This window comes from Molothrus ater, chromosome 5 (assembly GCF_012460135.2).
Source record: "Molothrus ater isolate BHLD 08-10-18 breed brown headed cowbird chromosome 5, BPBGC_Mater_1.1, whole genome shotgun sequence".
NCBI lineage: Eukaryota > Metazoa > Chordata > Aves > Passeriformes > Icteridae > Molothrus > Molothrus ater.
Window position 1 is genome coordinate 3,175,143 of NC_050482.2, and position 24,844 is coordinate 3,199,986.

The following is a 24,844-nucleotide window of genomic DNA, read 5'->3' on the forward strand; positions in this document are numbered from 1 at the left end:
AACCCACACCATAATAATTGTTGTGGGTTCAATGTCTGTCTTCATCTGATGGAGCAACCAACAGGGTCAACTTTCCATTGCAACTTAACACAGAGAGATTCAGAGTGTTTGTCATCATCACCTAAATTTTACTCCCGATAATTTATGGGCACCTTCAACAAGATTGTATTAAGACTGAGAAAAATCTGCCTTGTAAGGATTACAGGGACAAAAGGTGATGTCTCCACCATCCCTAGGCTTGGTAGGGAGGGATTCATTTCATAGCAATGTTTATCCCAGAATCTTCATATCCAGATCCAGAGTGTTTGTCATCACCTAAATTTTACTCCCATTAATTTACGAGCACCTTCAACAAGACTGTACTGACTCGAAGACTCACAAAATCTGCCTTGTAAAGATTACAGGGACAAAAGGTGATGTCTCTACCATCCCTAGACTTTTTAGGGGAGGAATTCATTGCATAGCAAAGTTTATCCCAGAATCTTCATATCCACAACGTGATCTTTGATCCCCACCCTCCATTTGCTGCTGAGGTGTCTCCTGTGAGCCGTGCCCTGACTGTGTCCCCTCTGCCACCTCTCCTGCAGCCTCCCCTTGCGGTTCTGGGTCAACATGATCAAGAACCCCCAGTTTGTGTTCGACATTCACAAAAACAGCATCACAGATGCCTGCCTGTCCGTGGTGGCTCAGACCTTCATGGACTCCTGCTCCACCTCAGAGCACCGCCTGGGCAAAGACTCCCCCTCCAACAAGCTCCTCTACGCCAAGGACATCCCCAGCTACAAGAACTGGGTGGAAAGGTGAGTTTCAGCTATGGAATTATGTCGATTCTTTATCTTATTTTTCTGCCTGGGTCAGGGTCGGGATTAAATGCGCAAAGACGGCATTTCGTGTTGGGACTCAGATGTTGATTAGTTCTTATCTGTGTTACAGTCTCACAAGCTACAGTAGAGTTCTACAGTACTTTAACAAGGCTACAAAATGGTCCCATATCTATCTCTACAAGATCTTTTAAGGATAAACTGTCCAATTAAAAAAAACTACACCTTAAATTATTTTCACTTTTAACCCAATAACCAACCACCCGTGCCCGCAATGTGGACTTTTTTATCCAATTACAAAAAACTACCCAAACCCATGGAGAAAAAGGACCAGCCACCACCCCAAAACCTCCATCTTGCTTTATATCTATTACTGTATTCTAAACCCTTAAACTCTGAGTTTCCCACCCTGTGATCTCACACACTTCTGTTCAAACTGCACACCCACAATCCCAGTTCCATCATTCCATTTTGGAAGCTTCTCCACAGCCTCAGGTCAAATGCAGTGTTCTCTTGGGGGTCAGTGCCTGGCAGCACAGAAAGTCTCAAATTCTCACCATCCAGGGTTCCAACAGAATGACTTAGAGTGACACAACCAAGCTCTGCTTTGTGGGTGGAGGTAGGAGGCAGCATCACTGTTACTTTTGGAAACTGCCCCTGGGGTTTTTTTGTCTTTGGCTTTTGCTAAGGGGAAATCTCCACCTTAGCCTTTTATTCCTCTACCTTGCAGCAGAGATGAAATTTAACTAATGGTGGGAGCTGAAGGTGTTTGCCATCATTGTTTCCTTTGAGGAGAAACTCTTGAGAAGTGGCAGAGGGAGGAAGGAAGGGGAGGTGATGTGTATGAGCCCTGGGAAGCACCCGGGCTTCTCAGCCTTTCCACACAGGCCTGGAGTGGTTTGCTGCTCTCAGCACCATTGTGACAGTCCCCACACTGCCCAGATCCCAAGGGATTCATAATTATCCCCCAGCAAATTCCCTTGGAGGCTCTTCTGTGCCTTGAGTGAGATGCCAGACAATTGACAGGCTGCTGACTGAAGCTCTGCAGGTATTTTATGTCAGGTCAGAGGTCTTTCCAAGCATTTTGTCCACACTCCCAAGACCTGTGGCTGTACTTCCTCTGCTGTACCAAGGCAGAGGTGCCTGGCAAAGCTGCTCCACAGGGAATACAACCAAAACATCTATTCCTGCAGCATGTTGGGACCTCGTTTTCCATAGGGTTTCCCCCAGGACAAGCAAACAGCTCATCCCGTTCTTCATCCAGCAGGAGCTGGGCTTTGCTTTCCAATATTCTGCCCTTGCCTGGTGTTATTGACAGGTTTGGGAACTGCACAGATGGGGAGCAGTTGCTGCTCTGTAAGTACAAAGGCGGGTTTATCCCACAGATCATTCCTGTGCACTGCATCCAGCTTCCAGCCACAATTTCCTCTGGATGACTTCCCAGGCATGGCCTAAAGTTGACACCATGTCCTGCAGGCTGTACAAGGCCTCTGCTGCTGCAGACACCTCACACTGTGCTATAAATCCCTGTGTTGCCTTTGCTGGGGATGATTTTCTCTCGTTTTGTGACAGGAGTGTGGCTGATCAAAGAGCTCTGTCCCCTACTCGGCACGAGGCAGCTTTTTTTCCAACAATTCTCCCATTGGTCTGTGATTTGTCTGGACAATTATTTTTAGATGTGGTTAAACACTTCAGCAAATGTCGTTTCCAGGCAACCTGCAAGGCTCTTATGAGCTACCTTGCTTAATTATGACCTACTTTTGGTACCGTGTCCAAGTTTCTTAGAATGTATTGAGGCTGATTGCTGGATTGACCTGGATAATGGGAAGCAAGTGTTGGAGGTTCCATTTAGAAATCAAGTTTGCACCAACAGTGACCCAAAGGTGTCATTCTCTAGTGATGCTTTAGCAACACTCTGTGTGGTTGGGCTGTTTCTGTAGACAAATAATGTTTTTCATCTCAAAGTGGTTGATTTTATCCCGGGAGATGCTACATTTGAGTGACAAACTGAGGTATTTAAGTGGAGAATGGGATATTTCCTTATGCAACAAACACCTTTTTTTCTCTTTTTTTTCTTTTCCCTCTGGATAAACAAAAAGCTGCAGTTTCCATTTTGGTGGTTTTTTTCCCAGTATTGATTTCACTTTACAACTTTTTGGAGCTTAATCCTGGTGCCCAGTGATCTTCAGCAATAGGTGCTGCATTTCCTTGGAAGTTTTCCCGAACAACTGGGTTTGCAAACGAGGTACATAACACCTCCTGCTGCTTGTAAACAGCCCTGGATTCCTGTCCCCAGCATGTGCTGGGTTGTTATCTGCACTGATGTCTGACAACTTGAACTGATGCCCAAGGGGAGACTGCAGGTTTTGGAATATGGTTAGAGCTTCCTCCCTGCTTTTATTTTTGTGTGTCAGTTCCACTGACTCAAGGCAGTGGCACCTGGATGCTGTGGGAGATGAAAGAAAAAAACCTATCAGGGATGAATAAAATATAATTTGAGTTCTACCCCGAGCTAATGAATTCCTTCTCTCTGTTCTGCAATTGTGCTTTGAGGGAGTTTTTCCAAATCCAAAGGCTTCCAGTGCTGGTTGGAGCTATTTCTGTAGTCAGCATCAGCTGGAGATGGCATCCTTCAAGACCACTAGACTTCTTCAAAGAGTGAATCAGGAGATAAAAAGTCAGGGAGTTTAAGAAGTGGTTGAGTAAATCAGAAAAACCTGAAATCAAACAAACTTCTTTGACAAAGAGGAAACTCTAAGAGGGTAATTAGTCAGTGGTAGATTGTACCCAACTTGAGGCACTCTGGATTAAAATATGCCTGGATTTAGAGGTCTGGAAATGGAGCTGAGCTGGGTTACTCCAAGCCATCTCTTTTTCTTTCTTTTCTTTCTTTTCTTTTCTTTTCTTTTCTTTTCTTTTCTTTTCTTTTCTTTTCTTTTCTTTTCTTTTCTTTTCTTTTCTTTTCTTTTCTTTTCTTTTCTTTTCTTTTCTTTTCTTTTCTTTTCTTTCCTTCCTTCCTTCCTTCCTTCCTTCCTTCCGCCACTTCCGCCACTTCCGCCACTTCCGCCACTTCCGCCACTTCCGCCACTTCCTTCCTTCCTTCCGCCACTTCCTTCCGCCACTTCCTTCCGCCACTTCCTTCCGCCACTTCCTTCCGCCACTTCCACCACTTCCTTCCGCCACTTCCTTCCGCCACTTCCTTCCTTCCGCCACTTCCTTCCGCCACTTCCTTCCTTCCTTCCGCCACTTCCTTCTGCCACTTCCTTCCGCCACTTCCTTCCGCCACTTCCTTCCGCCACTTCCTTCCTTCCGCCACTTCCTTCCTTCCGCCACTTCCTTCCTTCCTTCCACCACTTCCTTCCGCCACTTCCTTCCGCCACTTCCTTCCGCCACTTCCTTCCTTCCGCCACTTCCTTCCACCACTTCCTTCCTTCCTTTCGCCACTTCCTTCCGCCACTTCCTTCCACCACTTCCTTCCTTTTCTTTTCCTTCCTTCCTTCCTTCCTGGAATCCTTCCTTCCTTCCTGGAATCCTTCCTTCCTTTTCTTTATTTTCTTTATTTTCTTTCACCTTTAGGGCTCACAAAACTCAGAGCAGGGAATGAGAAGGAGGGCATGAGAAGGAGGAGGCAGGGATGAAAGAGCTTCCCTCCAATCCTTCAAATATTTGTTTTCCACCTGGGATTGTGCCTTGGGAAGGGAATAGTTGCAGCTTCTGGCCTCACCAGTGGTCTACGTCCACAGGGTGGTCAACTGGAAATTTGATTCCAAAAGATTTCAACATCAAGACTTTCAGGAATCTTCAGGGTTTTTATTTGTTTGTTTGGCTCATGTTTTAGCGTGGGATTTTCTCCTGTTTTCAGTTACTTCTTTGTGGTGAGTCAAGAGTTGCCTTCAGAATTGGGATGCATGACAATGACTAATTAAGAAATTTTAAAATTTACCAATTTTTGTAATTTCCTGTTGACCTAATGGAAAACTATATAAGAAATGGACATCTTCCATGACATTTTGGGAGCGCGGTTGTTTTAGTGCCCATTTCTATAATTATTCAAGATAAAGGATTTGCTGACAACAGCAACAAAAAAAATTATTGTGCATCAGTTAAATTTAGTTGAAGATTCTCCCTGCTCATTGCAGAGGGGTTGGGCTAGATGACTTCTAAATGTCCCTTCCAACCCAAACTATTCTGTGATTTTTTGAAAGTCCTTTTGTAACATTGTTGGAAGCAGAGGTGGACTCTGCCTGCTGAAACAATCCAGCTGAGAAATTCTGGCTTTTGGGAAAAAGCAGGTTCCCTGTTCAAATGAGACACAGAGAGCTGGAAACACGTGGTTAAAAAGTGTCCTGGTGCAGGCACATCTTGGATTTCCTGCTGCAGAACACGAGGCCTGATGAGGCAGGACAATTAACCCAGGAAATTGGGACAGGCTATTTAGCTTTTGTTGAAGCCACCACGAAGAGTCAGGCTGTAGTTCTAAAACAAAGTGGAGGCTTTTCAATTATCATTTAAAAAAAAAAAAAAAAAGGAAAAGAATGGTAACGATAGAGCAGAATCTCATCTGACTTCAGTTAGTAAAACTCCATAGGCTCTGCTGAATTTACATTAGAGCAGCTTCAGATCTGCATCTTTTCAAGTTTACTTCAAATGTCCCCTTTGAGCCTGGAAATCTGGAGAACTTGGGAGCATTTGATGCAATCCCCAAGCAATACAAAGGGGAGCCTGTTCTAATTGGGACTGTCTCATTAGCATTCAACACCACACTGAAAAATGACAAAGGGCTGTGGCTGACCTTTCATTTCTCTCCATGCTGCCAAGCTTATGATAACACTTGTTTGAACTTCATTAACACCATTTAATTGCCTGCATCACAATCAATATGATGTTTCCCTACTGAAGCCTGGCACGGAGGCAAGGATGTGGGAGACTGAAAAGGGGCAGAGCACAAAAAGCAGAAGTCAAAGAGTTTTTCCATTTCACACTGGTGCCCAAAACACCTGCAGGGCTGCAAGGAGAGGATCTGGTGCTCGTTTTTTTTTTTTCCCCTCATCCCTGCAGGGACTTGGTCTCCTTTTGGCTGCTTATTGTGCATTGAAAAGGGCCCCTCTAAGAAAAACTTAAAGGAGACATCACAAGTGTTCTTAACTTAGGAGTCATCCAATGAAGACCATTCAAAATACGTTTGACAGATTCAGCATCAAAAGAAGCCTAAAGTGATCAGATATGTGGGATTCAGAATCAGAACATTTGCATTTCATTGTGTTAACCTGGGTGCAAATAGTGCCTGACACAGCTGGTGCTACTCCTGACAGCCATGATCCCATCTACCTTTTATCCTTAGAAGTACAGATACTTTTTGGATAAGGGGGAACAGTTTTAAACTAAAAGGGAGAGATTTAGGTGAGATTTTTGGAAGAAATTCTTTACTCAGGGTAGGAAAGCCCTGGCACAGGGTGCCCAGAGCAGCTGTGGCTGCGCCCTGGATCCCTGGCAGTGCCCAAGGCCAGGCTGGATGGGGCTTGGAGCAACCTGGGATAGTGGAAGGTGTCCCTGCCATGGCAGGGGATGGAACAGGATGATCTTTAAGGTCCTTTCCAACCCAAACCATTTTTGAATTGAATATTCATGCAGCAGCTTTTTGTCCCATTATCCTTTAGATGTTGAGGTCTAGGTCTTGTTAGGAAGAGCTTTATGAGCATGTTTGGAGTACACAAAACAGACATCCTGTACCCATTTGGGTTTTGCACCTACCTGCTGTGTCAGCCTGGGGTTTCAGGGCTCTCAAGTCACTAGGAAATCTCTACCTGTGCAGTGCTTGTGATGTCTGCTGGCCACTTTGCAGCTAACTTTAGAAAGAATGACAAACTGGACCAGTTTAAAGCAATAAAAAGTTGCGTGTACCTTAACATTGTGAGTTATTGAGGTTTTAAGGAGAAACTCTGAGGGCTTTAAAAAAGAGCATTCACATGAGGGGTGCAAATCCTGGCTCTACTTTAAAAAATGAGTTTTCTGTGCCCCCTCTCTCTACTGGAGAGAAGGCTCAAGAAGTAGCATAGCAAAGGTCAAGGCAGGGGGTGTTGTCGGTGGAGATAATAAAAAACAGTGCTGGAAGGGGCCTCGGGAGGTCAACCCGACCATCTCCTGCCTCAGGGCAGGATCAGCTCTGTCTAAAGCCTTCCTGACAGATGCTTGTCTACCCCCATCTTAAAGGCCTCCAACAACAGAGCCTCTGCTGTCCTCGGGCAATTCATTCCCGTGCTTCCCTGTCCTTCCCATCAGTGTTTTCCCTGCTGGGCAGCCAAAATCTCCCTGGCTGTAATTAAAGCTCAGGCATCGCCATGGCAGGGGGTACAGCTCATTCCCTGCCTCTCTGGGGCAGCTTTTGGCATGTCTGAAGATTGCTCGCTTGTCTTTCTTCGCTTTTCATCTCAAAAAAAAAAAAAAAATCACCCCCATGTTTTCTCATCACGCTAAAAAAGCTGTTCTTACACAGTGCAGCTTTCAGCTGGCAAGATGAAAATGTGTCCATATGGGGAGGGTGCAGCCCCACACATCCTCTGCTCTGAGGTGGTGCTGGGTGATCTCCTCTCCCAGAGGCTCTACCTGTGCACAAATTCACTCTTCAGCCACTGAGGCAGAGCTGTCCATCAGACCTCCACTCTTTATTCCCAGGGGACAAGCAGCAGGAAAAGCCATGGAAAAGGCAAAATAAAAGCATTACCCTATCTAGGGCTTGCACACACAGAATTGTTCCCTCCAACAGCTTGGGTTGGAAGAGATCTTGAAGGTCATCTCATTCCTGTCATGTGCAGGGACACCTCTCACTATCCCAGGGTACTCCCAGGCCCCATCCTGTTGCCACATTTCTCTTCACAGAGAAAAGCAAGGCACAATTCTTCCCAAGAATATTTCTGGGTTTCACATTCTCTGAACCTCAGAGAAAGGATAAAACAATTCTTATCTCATTTGCTGTGCCTGTGTTTGTGCAAAAGTGGAATGCAACATGGAGATGGTTTACCCACAGTGATGGTGTTTTTTTTCCTTGGCCTGTCAGGGCCAGGTGTGTTGCCCCACATTTCTCTCCACAGAGAAAAGCAAGGCACAATTCTTCCCAAGAATATTCTTATCTCATTTGCAGTGCCTGTGTTTGTGCCAAAGTAGAATGCAACATGGAAATTGGAGATTACCCAAATGGGGTTTTGGTGATGGGGTTTTGGTTCCTTGGCCTGTCAGGGCCAGGTGTGTGTGTGTGTGTGTGTGTCAGGACTGTGGGCTGAGAGTCACGAGATTCTGTGCAGTGTGTGCAGAGTTGAGTGCTTGGCAGATTCAGTTTAGATGCAGTGTAATTTAATATAGACTAATATAGTATAATAAAACAATTAATTAGCCTTCTGATAAGATGGAGTCCTCCTCATCATTCCTCCCTGCCACGGGGTTCATCCTGTTTCGATACCATCCAGCCTGGTCTTGGACACTTCCAGGAATGGGGCATCCCAGATTTCCCTGGGCAATCTATTGCAGTGGCTCTCCAGCAGCTCAGATGCTCCCCAGGAACTCCAAGTGCCATTCTGTGTCAGTGCATGTCCTTGCACTGCTTCAGTGCATCCCAAAGAAAAAGAGCTGGTCGTTCCCAAGCTTTCCACCAGCCCTTCCCTGCTGGAAGAGTCCCCCATATCCCTTTCACACACCTCTCCATCCTTCAGTGGTCTGGATCCAGCCGGCTATTGCATAACCCTAATTATGTTATTGCTGTAATTGCGTCTGCTGTCTGCAGCACATGGATTCGTTACAAGCTTTTCATATGCTAAAATGATTATTAATGAGTGCAGTCCCATCCCAGCGACAAACAACAGCCATGACAAAAAGATCTTTTGGAAGGCAATTAGCTCCATGCTAAGCTGCCTAAACCATGGGCTGTGCTGGGAAATTTCGGGCTGGGGAGGGAGCACTGGCAATGTGGCTTTTCTCTTCTCTTTTGATGAGTTAATGAGTTACTGAACGGCAGCAGGCACAGTCATTCTTGTGAAACAGCTCCACTAAGGAGCCTTTCCCTGTCGGTGCCGAGGGAAAGAGCATTTATCCCTGGATAAACAGAGGACAAAATGTATTCCCAGGTCACAGTGATGGATGCCCAGGTCGCTGTTGTGTCGCTTTCCTTGGGAAAACAAAACAAAACAAAACAGAACAAAACAAAACAGAATAAAAAACAAAATGCAACCCAGGGAAAGATGAGGTTGGAAGGAACAAGAATAATTATTTTTTTCAGTAGAAGAGTACCAGCTGTATCCTGGTACGTCCCTTCTCCATCCTGCAGTGGCTGTGGAGGGTCTCCTGGGCTCTCTCTCCATTCAAGGCAGGCAGAGGTGAGTTGCTGTTCCTATGATATCTGTGAGGACACATCCCATGGCCTGGTTATCCTCACATCCTGGAGTGCTGGAATGATGGGTTCGCCCCAATTCCTCATGATTTTAATTGCCTATGAAGTCTAATGAAAAAAAATTTCCTGTGGTCACATCAGAGGATGGAGAACCTTGAGGTAAGAATGGAGGCTGCTCCTGTGAATTCAGGGAAACTCAGACACATTAGGCTGGATCTTCTGATCTCCATCTGAGTATCCTCTGGAAACAGCTGGAGAAGGATCCACTGGAGATGAGCAAAACTGGAGTACAGCAGTAGCAGCAAATCTGCTCAGGATTCTCACTCCTGACCCTTTGGGGGCAGATTAAACTGCATTTACTGCTTTGCTTTGCTACCTTTCTGTCTCATTCAGAGAGAATATGGCTCAGTGTTGTGTTCCCAACCTTCTGCTGGCTGTGGAAGTGTGCCAAAGTGATTCAAAGCTCAGACACATAAGGCTGGATCTTTTGATCTTCACCTGAGTATCCTCTGGAAACAGCTGGGGAAGGATCCACTGGAGATGAGCAAAACTGGAGTACAGCAGAAGCAGCAAATCTGCTCAGGATTCTCATTTTTGGGAGCAGATCAAACTGCATTTACTGCTTTGCTTCGCTATTTTCTGTCTCATTCAGAGAGAATAAAGCTCAGCTTTATGTTCCCAACCTTCTGCTGGCTGTGGAAGTGGGTCAAAGACCTGTCCCTACCTCAGGTGAGACCTGGTGTCCCTCCACAGGTGACAGGACACCTCTCTGCCCCTGGCACTGCCTCCCAGCCCAGCTCTGCTGTGGGAGCTGTCAGCTGCAGGGCTGATGGAATCTGCACAGGCAGCCCTGCAGGTTCCAGCAGTGGGAATGGAAGGGCCTCTGGGGTTTGGTGACAGCTCCTCAGTGGTTTTTGCATTAGGGGTATGCAAATGGCAGAGAGGCTCTAAGTACGTCGGAGGATCTGGGCTGGAATGGAAGGTAAATAAAGACTCAGCAGGGATGTTGTCATCTCCCTGCTAGGATGCTTTAATACACACATTCATCATTTCTTTAGAGAGCACAGTGATGGCTTCATTAGAGACTCTTCTGCATAAATAAGTTACTGGGCCATGGCAGAATTTGGATGGAAGGATATTATGTCTTCTCACTCAACTAGATTGAGGCATTGGTACGTGTTTGCTTCCACTTCTTTTTCTTTTATTTTTGCTACAAAACACCTTGGTTGAATGGGAGATGACTTTTTAGGTGTGTGATGCCAGGGAATTGAGTCTGGAGGAGACCAGGATACTTTGGTGGGTGATGGCCTGTGACCCCAGAACACTGAGATCACATCCTGGCAGTCTGTCATGGCCAGAGCCCTGAAACTGTGATTCCTGAAACTCAGATCTGTGCATCCCATCCTTGGCTCCAGGGAACATTTCCTGCTGCTTTTCCTTGTTTGGATGAGTCACAGGAGTGTTGTGCTGCTTGGAATGATCTCTGCAGGGCTGGAGAGGGGTGGGGAGCTTTCAAACCCTTGTGAGTCACAGACTCAAGAGTCTGTTTGCTACCAGGTGGAAAGGAAATAGGACAAACTTGCAGAAGGAGTTGATAAGTGTGTCTGTGCTCCAGTTTTTGGGAGCACCCTGTCCCTACACCCACTATCCTGCCACCACTTGGTGACAGCTCAACCAGAGAGGAAAAGGAGAATTTTAACTTCTTGTAAGAGCCAGACTGGCACCTCTCATGTCCTCCACCAACCCCATTTACTTTTTGCTGTGGTGAGCCCCCTTCTCATTTCAGCCATCAGGAGGATGTCTATCCAAAATTCATGAGGAGCTGCTCTCTTTTCAGGGGCCATAAATCAATGTATTTCACTACTTTGCAGCCTGTTTCCCTCATAGGTCTATGAATTGTGCTGGTGGCACATGGATTTTTTTTTTCCAGTGCCAAAGCACACCTTGCTTTTTTGACCCTAAAATTCCTTGCTCTTTGACCCTAAGATTCCTTGTTTTCTCAGCCATTTTATGGATGCCATCAATTCCTGTGTGCAGCTCAGATCTGATCTTCTCCAGCAGGTGATGCCAAGACCTGTTTAAATTTTCCTGTGAGCAGCAAAGGTCTAAGAAATATTTATTCCTCGTGCTCAGCATCTTCTCCTGGGAGTAATTCTGCAGGACAGAGCCTCCTGGGATTTCCAGGTGTTCACTTCACTCACAGACAACTGTCCAGGTCCACCTGGGGACTGAGGGCCAGGCAGAGTGTAAAGAAAATCAAACCCACACCACTTTTCACTGGAGCACTGGCAATGAGGAATATTTAGACCACAGGACTGAGTTAGCCTAAGATTTCTGGCTGGTCCTAAGCCCAGAAGACAAAATGCCAGGACTCCAGGGAGAGAGATGTTTTTGTGCCTGCTGGAAGTTGCAGTAAAATTAATGAGGTTTGCACGAGTTTTTATGGTGAAACAGAGTTTAGCTTTGGAAAATGTCAAGCAAGAAGGACCTCTGCCCCCTGAGCCCCCCTCTGCCAAGGATTACATCAGCATCCTACCACCAAAACCAGGTTATCAACAGAGACTGACTCATTGGGGTAAATCAGGGTGGGATTGGAGGGCACAAAACCAGACTGAGCACAGCTGGAGCCTCCTGCTGTGGAAGGGTTTCCCCCCATGCTCTTGCCCTGCTCTGTCTTGCACAGGCCACTCCAGCAGCTGCTCATCCTGCTCTGTCACGGAGTATTTTCCCACTCACCCACCTCAAGCATGCTCACCACACAGCATTTCCATGTCCAATTTCCAATTCCCCTGCAGTGGCACACAGCCTCCATCTCAGCAGGTGTCTCCACGCTGTTTACAGGACACCTGTCAGCTCTTTTGGCTCCCCGTCCCCTCTGCCTCCTAATTATAAAATTGTGGATTGCTGCAGCTATGGGCTTTTTTTTTTTTTTTTTTTTTGCTCCTTCTTCTTCTTCTTCTTTTTTTTCCTTGTGCACAAAATGTCAAATTGCAGAAATTAAAAATGTAAATGATGGTGTCTAATTAACCAGTTGACAGCAGAGCACAGCTGCGAGTGACAGTGACTGATTACCTTCTGCAAACCTTGTCCTCCAAGACCTGCCTTACCCAGGGGAGGAAGGACATCAAAAATAGCAACTTCCTTAAAGAGACATCACTCTGCAGATGAAGCCTGCTGGGCAATGGTTCTGGGGGATCCAGATCCTATGGATAAACCCCCCCCAGTCCTCCTTAGCTCCAGGGGAATGCTGTTGACTAGGAAAGGCAGATTCTTCTACGAAAAGCAGATTTTTTCCCAGTCAGACTGGAGTTGAAGGCTGCTGCCACAAATATCAGGCCACCTTAAAATATGGGGCAAAAAGGAGATGCTGAGCAAGAGAGTTGTTGGGATAGACTCGATTGAGTGTGGGTGATGTTAGCAATGGGGGCAGATGTAGTGGTGAGAATGGTGCAAGGAAAAAATACAAATATTTGGGGTTTTTCTGTGTGTGGGAGTGAAATCCTGAGCTGTCAGTGGGCAGCAAGGTCTCTCTGGGAAGAGAGGCAGGGCTAAAAACGCTTGAATGTCTGACAAAGTGATCCAGCTTCAATCCAGATCCTATTGACTGGGAAAGTTCACAGGATACTTTTTGGGGCTTCATTCTCAGATTGAGGTGAATACAAGACATATGTGCAGCTCAGGATGAGTGCTCAGTCATTTCCACCTTGGCTAAGTCTCCTTTCTTGCTGTAAAAGAAGAGCATGAGCAGGTATTTCACTGAGGAACCAGAAAAGCCCAACACAAAGCGTGGGGGTTCTTTTCTCCGTTTTGTTTGCAGATTTGGGGCTTCATTCTCAGATTGAGGTTAATATAAGACATACCTGGTGCTCAGGATGAGTGCTCAGTCATTTCCACCTTGGCTAAATCATCCTTTCTTGCTGTAAAAGAAGAGCATGAGCAGGTGTTTGACTGAGGAACCAGAAAAGCCCAACACTACGCGTGTGTTTTTTTCTCCTTTTTGTTTGCGGATTTGGGGATTCATTCTCACATTGGAGTGAATAAAAGATATAATAAAACCTGGTGCTCAGGATGAGTTGCTCAGTCATTTCCACCTTGGCTAAATCATCCTTTCTTGCTGTAAAAGAAGAGCATGAGCAGGTGTTTCACTGAGGAACCAGAAAAACCCAACACTACGCATGGAGTTTTTTTCTCCTTTTTGCTTGCGGATTTCACTTCTTGATCTCCTGCTCTTCCCCTCAAGAAACCCCTGTGTTTGTGCCCCTCAGGTACTACTCAGACATTGCCAAGATGCCAGCAATCAGTGACCAGGACATGAATGCTTACCTGGCTGAGCAGTCCCGCATGCACATGAACGAGTTCAACACCATGAGCGCACTCTCCGAGATCTACTCCTACGTGGGCAAGTACAGCGAGGAGGTGAGAGCCTGGGGACACCTCTGGGGGCCAGGGGAGAGGAGGTGAGAGCCTGGGGACACCTCTGGGGGCCAGGGGAGAGGAGGTGAGAGCCTGGGGACACCTCTGGGGGGCCATGGGACAGCCTACCCATCCGCTGGTGGGTCACTGATACCTGTCTGCATCCTGGCTGGGAGGGTGGAGGATTTAAGGAATGAGAGACAAGGTTTGGGGTTTTGAAAGGGAAGGTCTGGGATTCTGGATCCCTGTTTTGTGTCTCTCTTGTTCAATCAGGCTCAGCTGAAGTTTTTGATGGTCAGATGTTAACTCACTGGAGCCCTGCTTGAGCTTCACATCCACAATGGGCAAAAGTTGCTTAAGGACTGTGCCCAACATCATTCCAGATACCCTAAAACACCCCAAAATGGTCTAACACAGACTTCAAGGTGTCCAGCATGGTTCTATATATCGAAGGCCATGTGAGACCCCTTAGGGAATCTCAAGTGGCATGGCCAGGTGATGGATAAAGCTCATAAATAGATAAATAACAGATCTCCAAGATAAGAATCCGTTTGATTGGTTGCAATCCAGAGGTCTGCATTGAGTCAGATCAAACCCAAACTCCCTGCCTAGTTCCCTCCTGGATGATTGACTTGCCTTGCATGATCTAAGCTAAGCCTTGGACCTGCCTTAGAGAAAGCTCAACCTCCTCTGCTGCTTTAAGATGCTGGACTCAGCCATTTTGGGGAAAGAAAATTAAATCCCAATCATTTCTTCCTCTCTCCTTTTCCAGATTCTCGGAGCCCTCGATCAAGACGACCAGGCTGGGAAACAGAAACTTGCCTACAAACTTGAACAAGTTATAACCCTCATGAGCATAGACAGCTGAGAACTGTCCTGCCAGGGACACCCTGGGAAGGATAAACCAAGTCGTGCCTCACTCAAGATCATCATCTTTACCAAGTGCAAGTTTTGATGGGCTATAAGCAGAGTCACCCGAACAGCACTCCTCTCTCTCTCTCTCTCTCTCTCCTTCCCCTCTCTCTTTCTCTCTTTTCCTTCTCTTTCCAAATCTATGGACAAAGCAACAGAGCCCCAGGGGTTAAAAGAAAAGACTGCAGAGGAATTTTGGCTCTGGGGCCATGAAGACATTTGGGTGGAGCTCTCCTTTTCACAGCTTCCCCTCTGCCTTTTGCCCTAGAGAGAAACTATTGAACACACACGAAAACCCCACCAACCCTCGCCCAGCATCGCATCCTCGCTCTGCAGAGGTGAAACTGGGAGGTAACTTCTGTCATGCTGCTTTAACTGCCCTCTGAGGGCTGTAGCCTCTGGAGAGGACATGGAAATGAACTCAGTATTACTCAAGTGTCCCCAAGGGGAAGGCAGCGTGCCTGCAGGGCAGAGCCAATCCAGCTCCTCTCCTGCAGAGCCATTGCAATTCTATCCCTCGATAGCAACCCTCTGGGAGAGGAGGCTCCCCGAAAAATGCCACAGCTTTGTCCAGAGCAGGGCCACCGTGGCTCATCCTGCCTGGGCAAACAGCTGCTCTCCTGAGGCAGGGAAAGGGTCAAGAGGGGACGAGGAGACCGATGCTGCCCTGCCCATGTGTTTCATATGGTTCTTCTTATTTTCCCAAGAGCCGCGTGTCCCCCTCCGTCTTTCCCGTCGTGTCCTGTTGGTCGTAGCACTGCAGCAAAACGCTCTCTCTGCTGGGTGGCATCCTGTCTGTGGTGGTGGTCCTGCTCCTCCTGGCCATGGAGAGCACAGCATCTTGCCCCCCTCGTTCCCACCTTGGCTTGGAAAGCAGGAGCCACAGGCCTCGGGTTGTTCCAGGCAAGGAGCTCAGCCTCAAAAGAAGAACCAGAAGGATTTTTGTTTTGTTTTGTTTCTTAAGCTGTTCTTTCCATTTTGTTTCCTCAACTGGAACACAGCTGTTGTTTTCCCACAGTGGAATATCAGAGGGTTACCGAAATGCTTGCTGTGAAGTGAGGTGGTGCACGGGGCTGATGGTGAAGCCTTCCTTCCAAGCCGCTCCTAAGAGGAAATGTCACCACACACTTTGGAAGGAAATCTTGGAAGAAATCCAAATGAAACACTGCAAAAAATTCTTCTACCTAGATCCCCCCAGCCGAACTGCCTGTCTCCTGGAGGTCTCTGAACTGCTGTGAGCCCATCTGCCTTTTGGTGCCAACTCCTGGCCTTTCCTCTCCTCCATTTCTGGAACCAACAGGCCTTGCTGAAGGCACAGTTGCTGCCTAGGAAGGATTTTATCTCTCTTTGCACTTCTTATCCCTTCAGGGATCGCTGTCACCATGGGACAATTGTGGGGGATCACCCTGTCCCTGTGCCATCCTCTGCTCAGCTTCTCCAGAACATCTCGACTTGTTTCATGGCCAACCAAAGGGGAGTGAGCTCCTGCATCTCTTTGGCCTTCAGCTGTTCCATTCACACGGCTGCCAGCCCAGGTAACACCATCACTAGAGACCCTCGGGGTGTGGAGAACCTTCCTTGTTCACCAGGGAGGCGAGAGCTGGGTCAGCATTCATCTCCCCAGCCATGAGCAGAGCTCCCTGGCAGATGGAGGAGCGGCTGGAGGAAGCCCACGTCCACCTCACCCCATCCTTGGAGCAACAGCCTGGATCTGCTTTGCACCTGGAGGGAGGAAGGGGTGCAGGGTGTATAAATTGATTACAGAGCGAATTTTTTTGGGTTCATTCCTGTCTCTTGCTGTCAAACCAGAACCTCTTGTGAGTGACAGATCCCGAGTGTGATGTGGTGCAAGCAGGAGTCAGGCAGCGGGAGGGTTTCCTTCAGCCAAGCAGATACACACGTAGGCGAGTCCAAAACCACTCAGTCCAACACTGAACGTGTCTGTGGGGAGAAAAATCACCAGATTCACGTTGAAACAGCAAACTTAGGGACACGTCTTGGTTTTAAACCCCCAGACATTTCTCTCTTGATTGCAATTCCAATTATTTTGTGCGTGTGCGTGTGTATCTGTGTGCGCGTGTGCGTTCCTTCCTCTTTTTTTTTTTGGTTCTGCTTGCTTTCTGTGGGATTGCTGAGCTGATGGACTCATCATGCACCTTATGGACATCTCAGCAGTTTTAAGAGGCCTGCGCATTGGGGATGGTTTGGGTTTGGTTGGTTCTGCCATGGTTTTGTTGATCCATTTTAGTAACGTCGGCGCATGTTCCAGATCCATTGATTAATGGCTGTGAAAGTGGGAAGTCCCCACCAGAGCCACTGGTAAGAAAATGACAACAAACAACACACAAACACAGTATTTTTTATAAGTACGTAAATTTAAGAAAAAGAAAAAAAAAAAAAGGGGAAAAATTAAAAAAAAAAAAAAAGGAAGAAACCAAAGGTTTTGACAAACAAAGTGCCACAACAGATAAATATGGACCCTATTGTCATGCCTTGTACTCACAGCTGGATGGTAGGAGTCTAAGGACAAAGAGCTGGCTTGGAGGGAAGTGGTTATGAGTGATGGGCGATCCTGCCTGGACATGCGCACATGAGAGGAAGAAGAAGCTGTTTAACAGAAAAACAAAAACAAAAAAAAAGTATCAAAATGAACTGGTGTGATCCTATACTGTTACTGAAGTCAGAGGAACACCACAGGGGAAATCTGAGACTCACCCTGTTTCTTTTCGATGTTTTCAGGGCTGTGTTTTTGGTTTGTTATGGTTGTTTTCCATGGTTGTTATTTTATTTCTTCTTGCTGGTACGGAGTTTTTTCATCTGTATATTATATATATATATATTTTTCGAGGAAAAACTTGAACACCTCAGAGACACTGAGAATGAAACACTTAGGGGAAATGGGAAGCACCAGGAGATTGGTGTCTTAACCCTTTCCAAACTTCCCATTTAGGCATTTCTGCTTTCCCTCCACCCTCTTCTTTCCCCCATGCCCAGGATTTGAAAGAAAATCTGCGTTTTGCTTCTCTTTCATCTCCTCTTTATTTCTTTGTCTTTCTGTTTCTCTTTAGTTTGGTGTTTGAGCTGGATTTGCTTTTTTGCTTGGAAAATGTGCCAGAATTGTGATGTAAATGCGTGGGCTTCCTCCCCTGTCCCCTTCAGTGCCCTTCCCATTTCCAACCAGTGTCCCAGAATCCCCCAGTCTAAGAGAAGTCTTGGCATCTTTCTTCCCAGCCTCACCTGTTGAGCTAACTATTTTTTAAGTGCATGTAAAATACAACTTAAAACAAAGACACAAGCAGAAGAATGAGCCCTACTACAACACGGATGCTTTATTTTCCTTTGATTTCTGTTCCCCCCACCTCCCTTTCAACACTTGACCAAAAATTCCTGATAAATAAGTAGTGTCCCACACTGTTTTTCAAGCCCCATGGAGAGAACTGGAGCCAAAGTTCCTAGAAGCCCATGGAGAGGCTCCTAATATCCAGAATATTCCAGATGATAGGCTGATTTTTACGGGCATTTCTCAAACACTGTAATCAAATAATTAATGCTGGCACCTGCAGCACCATCAGAAACAGGGGAAAGGGAACTCTTGAAAACTCTTTGAGGTTCTATGGAGAGAGTCAAGATTATTTCTTCACTGCAGGGTTTACAGCACAGAAGAATCGAGGAGAAATTCAGCCACCTTCCTCTCCTAGCACAGAATCATAGAACGATTTGGGTTGGAGAAGACCTCTAAGATCACAGAGTCTGAATGTTAAAACATGCCCCAGTCCTTCTCTTCCCACTCTTCATCCTGTCCTGAACATATCCAAAGGTTTGGTCCCACCCAGCACACATCAGCCTTGCTCCATTAGGTAAGAGGGCTATGCCAATTTTCATCCCTGTAGTGGTACCACTGCAGTTGTCTTATCTTGCGTCTTTGACACTGAAGACCATAAATTTATTGGGTCATGAAGGAGATTTACCAGCAGAGTTTTGTTTGGTAATTGCTTAGATTGAAAAGTGTTTCCCAATCTTCTGCATTCACCCACAAGAAAATGTTTGCCATGAAGGGAATGAGGCCAAGCAAATCAGATAATTGTAATTATTTTTAATAGTGCTGTTGAAAACCAATAGATCAAATTTGAAGAATCCAGTCAGTGATCAGCCTTACTGTTGAGTCCCCTTTGAATTTCCTGGAGTCTGGGATTCCTGTGAGGTAAAAACTCAAGCGCACAACAGCCAATATCAGAAGGACAATTGTTCAGAACTAAAAAAAAACATGAAATGTAGATCTGTCCTTCTCCAAGGTTTTAACAAAGTGCTTTGGGAAGAGACACTGCTATTTGGGGGCTCTTCCAAAAGAGGAGAAATGAAGATATAAGTAGTGAGAGTTGTATTTCAGGGCAGGTGGAGGCTTTGGGATGTTCTAACTCTTGCCATCCCAACTTGGTGTGCTGTGGAGCAGGAAATTGGTCAAACACACGAACCTCAACATCATGGTGTGAACCTCAACCTCCTGCCCATTCCCAGCCTGAATTTTCCTGCTTTGCACCTGATGCAGCTCCCATTTCAGGGTAGTGCTTGGTCCATTAAATCCTGCAGTTTTCCCTCACCTCTGTGACTGTGCAATGCCCCTTTCCCCCCAAAAAATCTTGCTGTCTTACTGGGAATAGCTACTTTGTGGAGAATGCTTTGAAAATAGAGCTTGTCAACTGTGTTTTATTTGGGATGGCCCAGTTCTCTACACTTGGTGAAGCAGCCAAGGGGACACAGGCTTACAGCAAAAAAAGAAAAGAATTTGTAGCAAGATGTCAAAAAAAAAAGTTAAAAATAAAACCAAACAGGATTTACACTTGGAAAAAATAAATAAACCTACCAAAAACCCCACAGAAGTTACAAAGCTGGTCTGTCTAATCAACCTGTCACGTGTTTGATTTCTGTTGTTGTCGCTGTTTGTTCATTGTTTGGTTGGTTTGGTTTGGTTTTTTGTTGTGTTGTTTTGGTTTGTTTTTTTTTTTTTTTTTAATCTTCTGTTCTAAAAATGGAGAGTTTACCTCAAGAAATTCTTTCTGCTTGGAAACAGATCACCTCAAAGATGCTCGCAGCAGAGAGCAGTGTGCAGGGAAGCTCAGTAAAGCAAACTTGGGTGTGGAAAACAGAGGGAAAACCAGGACATTCAGGCTCTTCTCAGCATTCCCTTCTTTTACTGGTGTGGTCTGGCATTCCCCAGTGGAGAAGTTGCTGTTCACTTTTACACAGACTGAGGCACAAGAGCCAGTTGGAGAAATCAAGGCACATGTCCAAGCTTGAAGTCCTTTCTGAAGTATCTTAAGAGAAACTTGGTGTTATTTAAACTTTCTATGCTGCTCTTTCTCCATTCCCTGGAGAAATTCCGCTTTCCAGCCCAGGCTGGGGTAAGGAAGCAGAGAGATTAGGTGCTAGCTAAATGCCCCCAGTGTTTTCCCCAAGGATTAGAGAGGCAACTGGATTATTTAAGGTCACAAGAGAGGCCCTTCCTTGTGTCTGCCCCCGTGTCTTGGACATACACGTGAGCCCAGAAGTCTCATTCTCTGTTTTGCTAAAGCTTCCAATTCAAAATCAATGGAAAGACATTTCCTTTCACCACAGTGTCACTAACAGCCTCAAAGAGATGTCAAGACAGCATTAGAAAGGAGGTTGGGATCCTTTTTCTTAGGTTGTTGTTGTTGTTAGTTTGATTTTCTTTTGAACTGATCCTAGTTAAAAGAGAAAGAAATAAAATCTATACTATTTAAATTGGAATCCCGTTGTTACTTGGTAAAGGCAAAGCTTCTGTACCTTTGTTATAATTAATTGTATACCTGTGTATGTAAATATAAGGCATTCCTATTTTGCAGTCCAGAACAAAAAAAGAAAAAAAAAAAAACACAACTATTTGTAATATAGAATAAAGTTTATTAAAAAAAAAATAAAGAAATAAAAATGCCCCAGGCTGTGATTGCTGCTTTCTGTGTCAAATGGAGTCAGAGGGAGGGAACTGAAGTCAAAGAAAAGCTGGAAAAAGACCTTAAAGATCATCGAGTCCAGCTGTTAACCCAGCACTGCTACAGCCACCGCTAAACCATGTCCCCATATCCACATTTTGGAACCAAACCATCCTTCCTTCCTTCCTTCCTTCCTTCCTTCCTTCCTTCCTTCCTTCCTTCCTTCCTTCCTTCCTTCCTTCCTTCCTTCCTTCCTTCCTTCCTTCCTTCCTTCCTTCCTTCCTTCCTTCCCTTCCTTCCCTTCCTTCCTTCCTTCCTTCCTTCCTTCCTTCCTTCCTTCCTTCCTTCCTTCCTTCCTTCCTTCCTTCCTTCCTTCCTTCCTTCCTTCCTTCCTTCCTTCCTTCCTTCCTTCCTTCCTTCCACCACTTCCTTTGTTGTCATCTCTCTTTTCCTTCCCCCATCACACAAAAATACATTTATTGGATTGTTTGATTTTTTTTTTCCTTGCAGAGGTGGGATCCAGTCAGGTCATTCTTTTCCATTTGCTTTTGAGGTGTCATCAGCTCTATTAAAAAATAAAAATAAATAAGAAAGGTTGACAAGCTGACTAATTCAGGGGATGCTACTAAAGGGACCACATATGAGGTTTGTGGAAGGCAAACAGCTTTCTACAGTCTCAGCTCCATGGAGACCATGAAAAGGAAGTGAGAGAGTAGATTTCAGAGAGGGAAAGGAGTTGAATGAAGCCCTGAGAGCTTCAGGCTGGTTCTGCTTAGCAATGCCTGGGTACCTATAGAGGAGCAGCACATGTACACCTGTAACTGACCACATCCAGCCATGGAAATGAGACATCTCTGGCCTGCTGCTCCTTGGGACACAGAGGAAAAGGCTTGGGGCTCAAATCATGTCAATTCTTTTGCTTCTTTTCTCTGCCAAGGTTGGGATTAAATGTGTGAATGGTATTTCTTGTTGGGACTCAGATGTTTGTTATTTCTTATCTGTGTTACAGTCTCACAAGCTGTGAGTTCTACAGTACTACTTACTAATAAGCTATAAAATGGCCCCATATCTATCTATACAAGGCCTTTTAAGAATAAACTGTCCAATTAAGAAATGACACCTGAATTATTTTCACTTTTAACCCAATAATCAACCACCCATGCCCACAATGTGGACTTTTTTATCCAATTACACAAAATCACCCAAACCCATGGAGAAGAAGGTGAAGAAGAAGGACCAGCACTGCCCTAAAACCTCCATTTTCCTCTCAATATATTGTCATATTCTAAACCCTTAAACTCTGGGTTTCCCACCCTGTGATATCACACAGTTCTATTCAAACTGCACACCCACAATCCCAGTTCCATCATTCCATTCTGGAAGCTGCTCCATGGCCTCAGGTCAATGCAGGGTTCTCTTGGGGGTCATTCCCAGCTCACTCAGTCCCAGCAGTGTCACCCTCACGAGCATCCCCCACCAGACCCCTCAGGCCAGCAGGGTGAGTTGTGGGAATTGATGCTAAAAACCTCTGGGTGCAAGGAGGAGCTTCAGGTTTGGGCTCTTCTGAATTATCAGTGGGTTCAGGGTAAAACCCAAACCCACCTCCAAATAAAGAGCTATGAAGTGTTTTGTTTTTCAGGGTATTGCTTAAACCTAAACTAAAATATCTCATTAAAACCTTCATTTCTGACAAAGTGGTTGTATTTACACTTCCACCAGAGCAGTTTTAGGCTATGTCTCCACCAGAAACTGCACAACAAGAGAGAGAATGTCCCTGTAGAAGTAACAGCTTCCATGTCAGTAAGACCAGACAGGAAAAGGAGGAGAGGAACCTGAGGCATGAAAAGGTGAAATGTATTGCCTAGAATCTCAGAAGCAAAGCTCTCTGCAGCCCAGTACCAATCTCAACCCACCCAGCCACTGTTTTTGTGGCTGGCCACAGCCGAGTGTTGCAGATTTGGGAGAATCCATAGGGCAGGGCGTGGTTGGCACCAATATTGTGACCCTGCTGATAAATCCTGGACCAGTTTCCTCTTGTCTTCCATGCCAAGACTGGGGAAACAACAAAACACCAACTATTCCCACGAAAACACCCTTCCAAATATTAAATGGAGCCGCAATTACCGAGCACAGCCAAGCAAACAGACTCCAGGCTTGTGGGAACTCCCTGTTGTCAGCTGGAAAATGTTTGTTTTTGGGGGGATTACATGTGTGGGCTCGCTGCTGCTGCTCAGCAGAGAATTTCCATGTGGATTTAATGAAAGAATAGGAGGAAGGAGGAAAGGCTCTGACATGGATCTGTCTGCAGCAGGGCAGGGCATCACTCTGATGCTCCCTGGGACCTTGGCTGTGGTCACATCTGTGTGACAGAGACTGGAGACAACAGCCTCTTCTCCCACTTCCAGCCTCTGGAATGCCTCTGTCCAGCTCCCAGATGAACTCAGCTGGATACTCTAGGCCAAGCAGGTGTTTACAAAGCAGGCAGAAGCCACCTTGCCATCATTAAAGTTGGAATAGCACTCTAAGATCACCAAATTCAATTGTTAACCCAGCACTGCCAAGCCACCACTAACCCACATCCCCAAGTGCCACATCCTTTCCCTAAAGTTTCTCTGTCCGTGCTGGATTCTCCCTCCCAGAGGCTACAGAAAAGAGGCATTTTCAAAGCTTTCAAAGCTTTCCTGCTTTTATGGTCCATGAGAAATCAGGGCCATTTCCTGCACCTCAGTCCTTGCCTTCCTCCAGCTCCTCCAGTGAGGAAATGGTGACCATTTGCTTCAGGTCTGTGACATCCCTGGAGTGAATAACATCCCCCAGGTGTCCCACAGAAACCTGGCAGGGGAAAAGGCCCTGCAAAGCTCAGAGATGGTCTTTATCTCCCAGGTAACTCCTCTGCAGCTCAGCTTCCCAAAGCAATCCCAGATGTCAGCTGAGAGGGACCATTTCCAGCACCCTGGGGAGGATTCAAATTGCCTTTATTAATTCCTGTTTCCTGCTTTCTGACTCTTTCCAGGCTCAGCTGCCTGGATTGCATTAAGATGTTCCCCTCACCATTCCCCATCCTGCTTCAGCAGAGAATGACTCCAGTACCAGCTCTCTCTGGATATCACTTGTCCAAGGGGTCCCTTCCCTGTGTTCAGCCCCAGGTGCACCTCACCAAGGTGGTGACAGGGGTAGGGACCATAACTCTGAATCCTTTGCCATGCAGAGAGCTGCCAGCTTTAGTGCCAAGGTGTTCCAGCTTATTGAGTGGCAAGAAAATGACCCTGGGATCAATGAGGCTTTATTCATAAAACCACAGAATGGTTTGGGTTGGAAGGAAACTTAAACATGATCCAGTTCCATCCCCCTGGAATGGGCAGGGACACCTCCCACTAGATCAGGTTGATCAGAGCAGGATCTCTGCAAAATCACCTCTTCTGATGAGGAGTTTTCTGAGTGGCTGTGGGTGTTTTCTCCTGTGGGGCTTGTCCTGTTTCTCTGTGCAGCCACCAGTGAAAACTGAGCCCTTCCAGGATCCAGTTAATGTCATTACAGCCCTGCTGGCCCAAACAGATCAGTGACTGACAGAGGGAAATGCTGGAGTTTCCTCTGGCTGGCTCCAGGGAGGAGCTCACCCAGCTGCAGAGGATTGCATTGTGCCTTTCCAAAGCCAGGTGGGATGAATCCCAGCAGTGGCTCTCCCTTGACCTTTTTTGCTGTAATTGTTTTAGGAACAAACTCTCTTGTTCTCTGCACAGCAGAGTCCTGAACTTCTCTGCCATGTGCTATGTGTTCCCACAATGAAACAAACATTTGGGAGGGAAGCAGGAATCAATTTGGTCTTTTGCCTTCAGCAAAGACATTCAAGGAAAGAAAATTGAGAGAAGAAAAACAACAACAACTTCTTCTTTTTCTTCTTTTTTTTTCTTCTTTCTTTTTCTTTCTTCTTCTTCTTCTTTCTTCTTTTTCTTTCTTCTTCTTCTTCTTCTTTCTTTTTCTTTCTTCTTCTTCTTTCTTCTTCTTTCTTCTTTCTTCTTCTTCTTTCTTCTTTCTTCTTTCTTCTTCTTTCTTCTTCTTCTTCTTCTTCTTCTTCTTTTTCTTCTTTCTTCTTTCTTCTTTCTTCTTTCTTCTTTCTTCTTTCTTCTTTCTTATTCTTTCTTCTTCTTCTTTCTTCTTTCTTCTTTCTTCTTCTTCTTCTTTTTCTTCTTTCTTCTTTCTTCTTCTTCTTCTTCTTTTTCTTCTTTCTTCTTTCTTCTTCTTCTTCTTTTTCTTCTTCTTCCTCTTCTTCTTCTTCTTCTTCTTCTTCTTCTTCTTCTTCTTTCTTCTTTCTTCTTCTTCTTCTTTTTCTTCTTTCTTCTTTCTTCTTCTTCTTCTTTTTCTTCTTCTTCTTC

The 24,844-nt window shown here is 45.7% G+C and overlaps 1 protein-coding gene across 1 annotated transcript in view; it reads left to right on the top strand.

Annotated features, from left to right (window-relative positions):
- PLXNA4 (plexin A4) overlaps window positions 1-20,760 on the top strand; it is a 507,966-nt gene extending 487,206 nt beyond the window's left edge. Inside the window, exons 30-32 of the mRNA XM_036400402.2 lie at window positions 588-800; window positions 13,464-13,614; window positions 14,384-20,760. Coding sequence (XP_036256295.1) covers window positions 588-800; window positions 13,464-13,614; window positions 14,384-14,479 — 460 coding nt within the window. The 3' untranslated portion in view covers window positions 14,480-20,760. The remainder of the gene's footprint in view (window positions 1-587; window positions 801-13,463; window positions 13,615-14,383) is intronic.
- The last annotated feature ends 4,084 nt before the right edge of the window (window positions 20,761-24,844 follow it).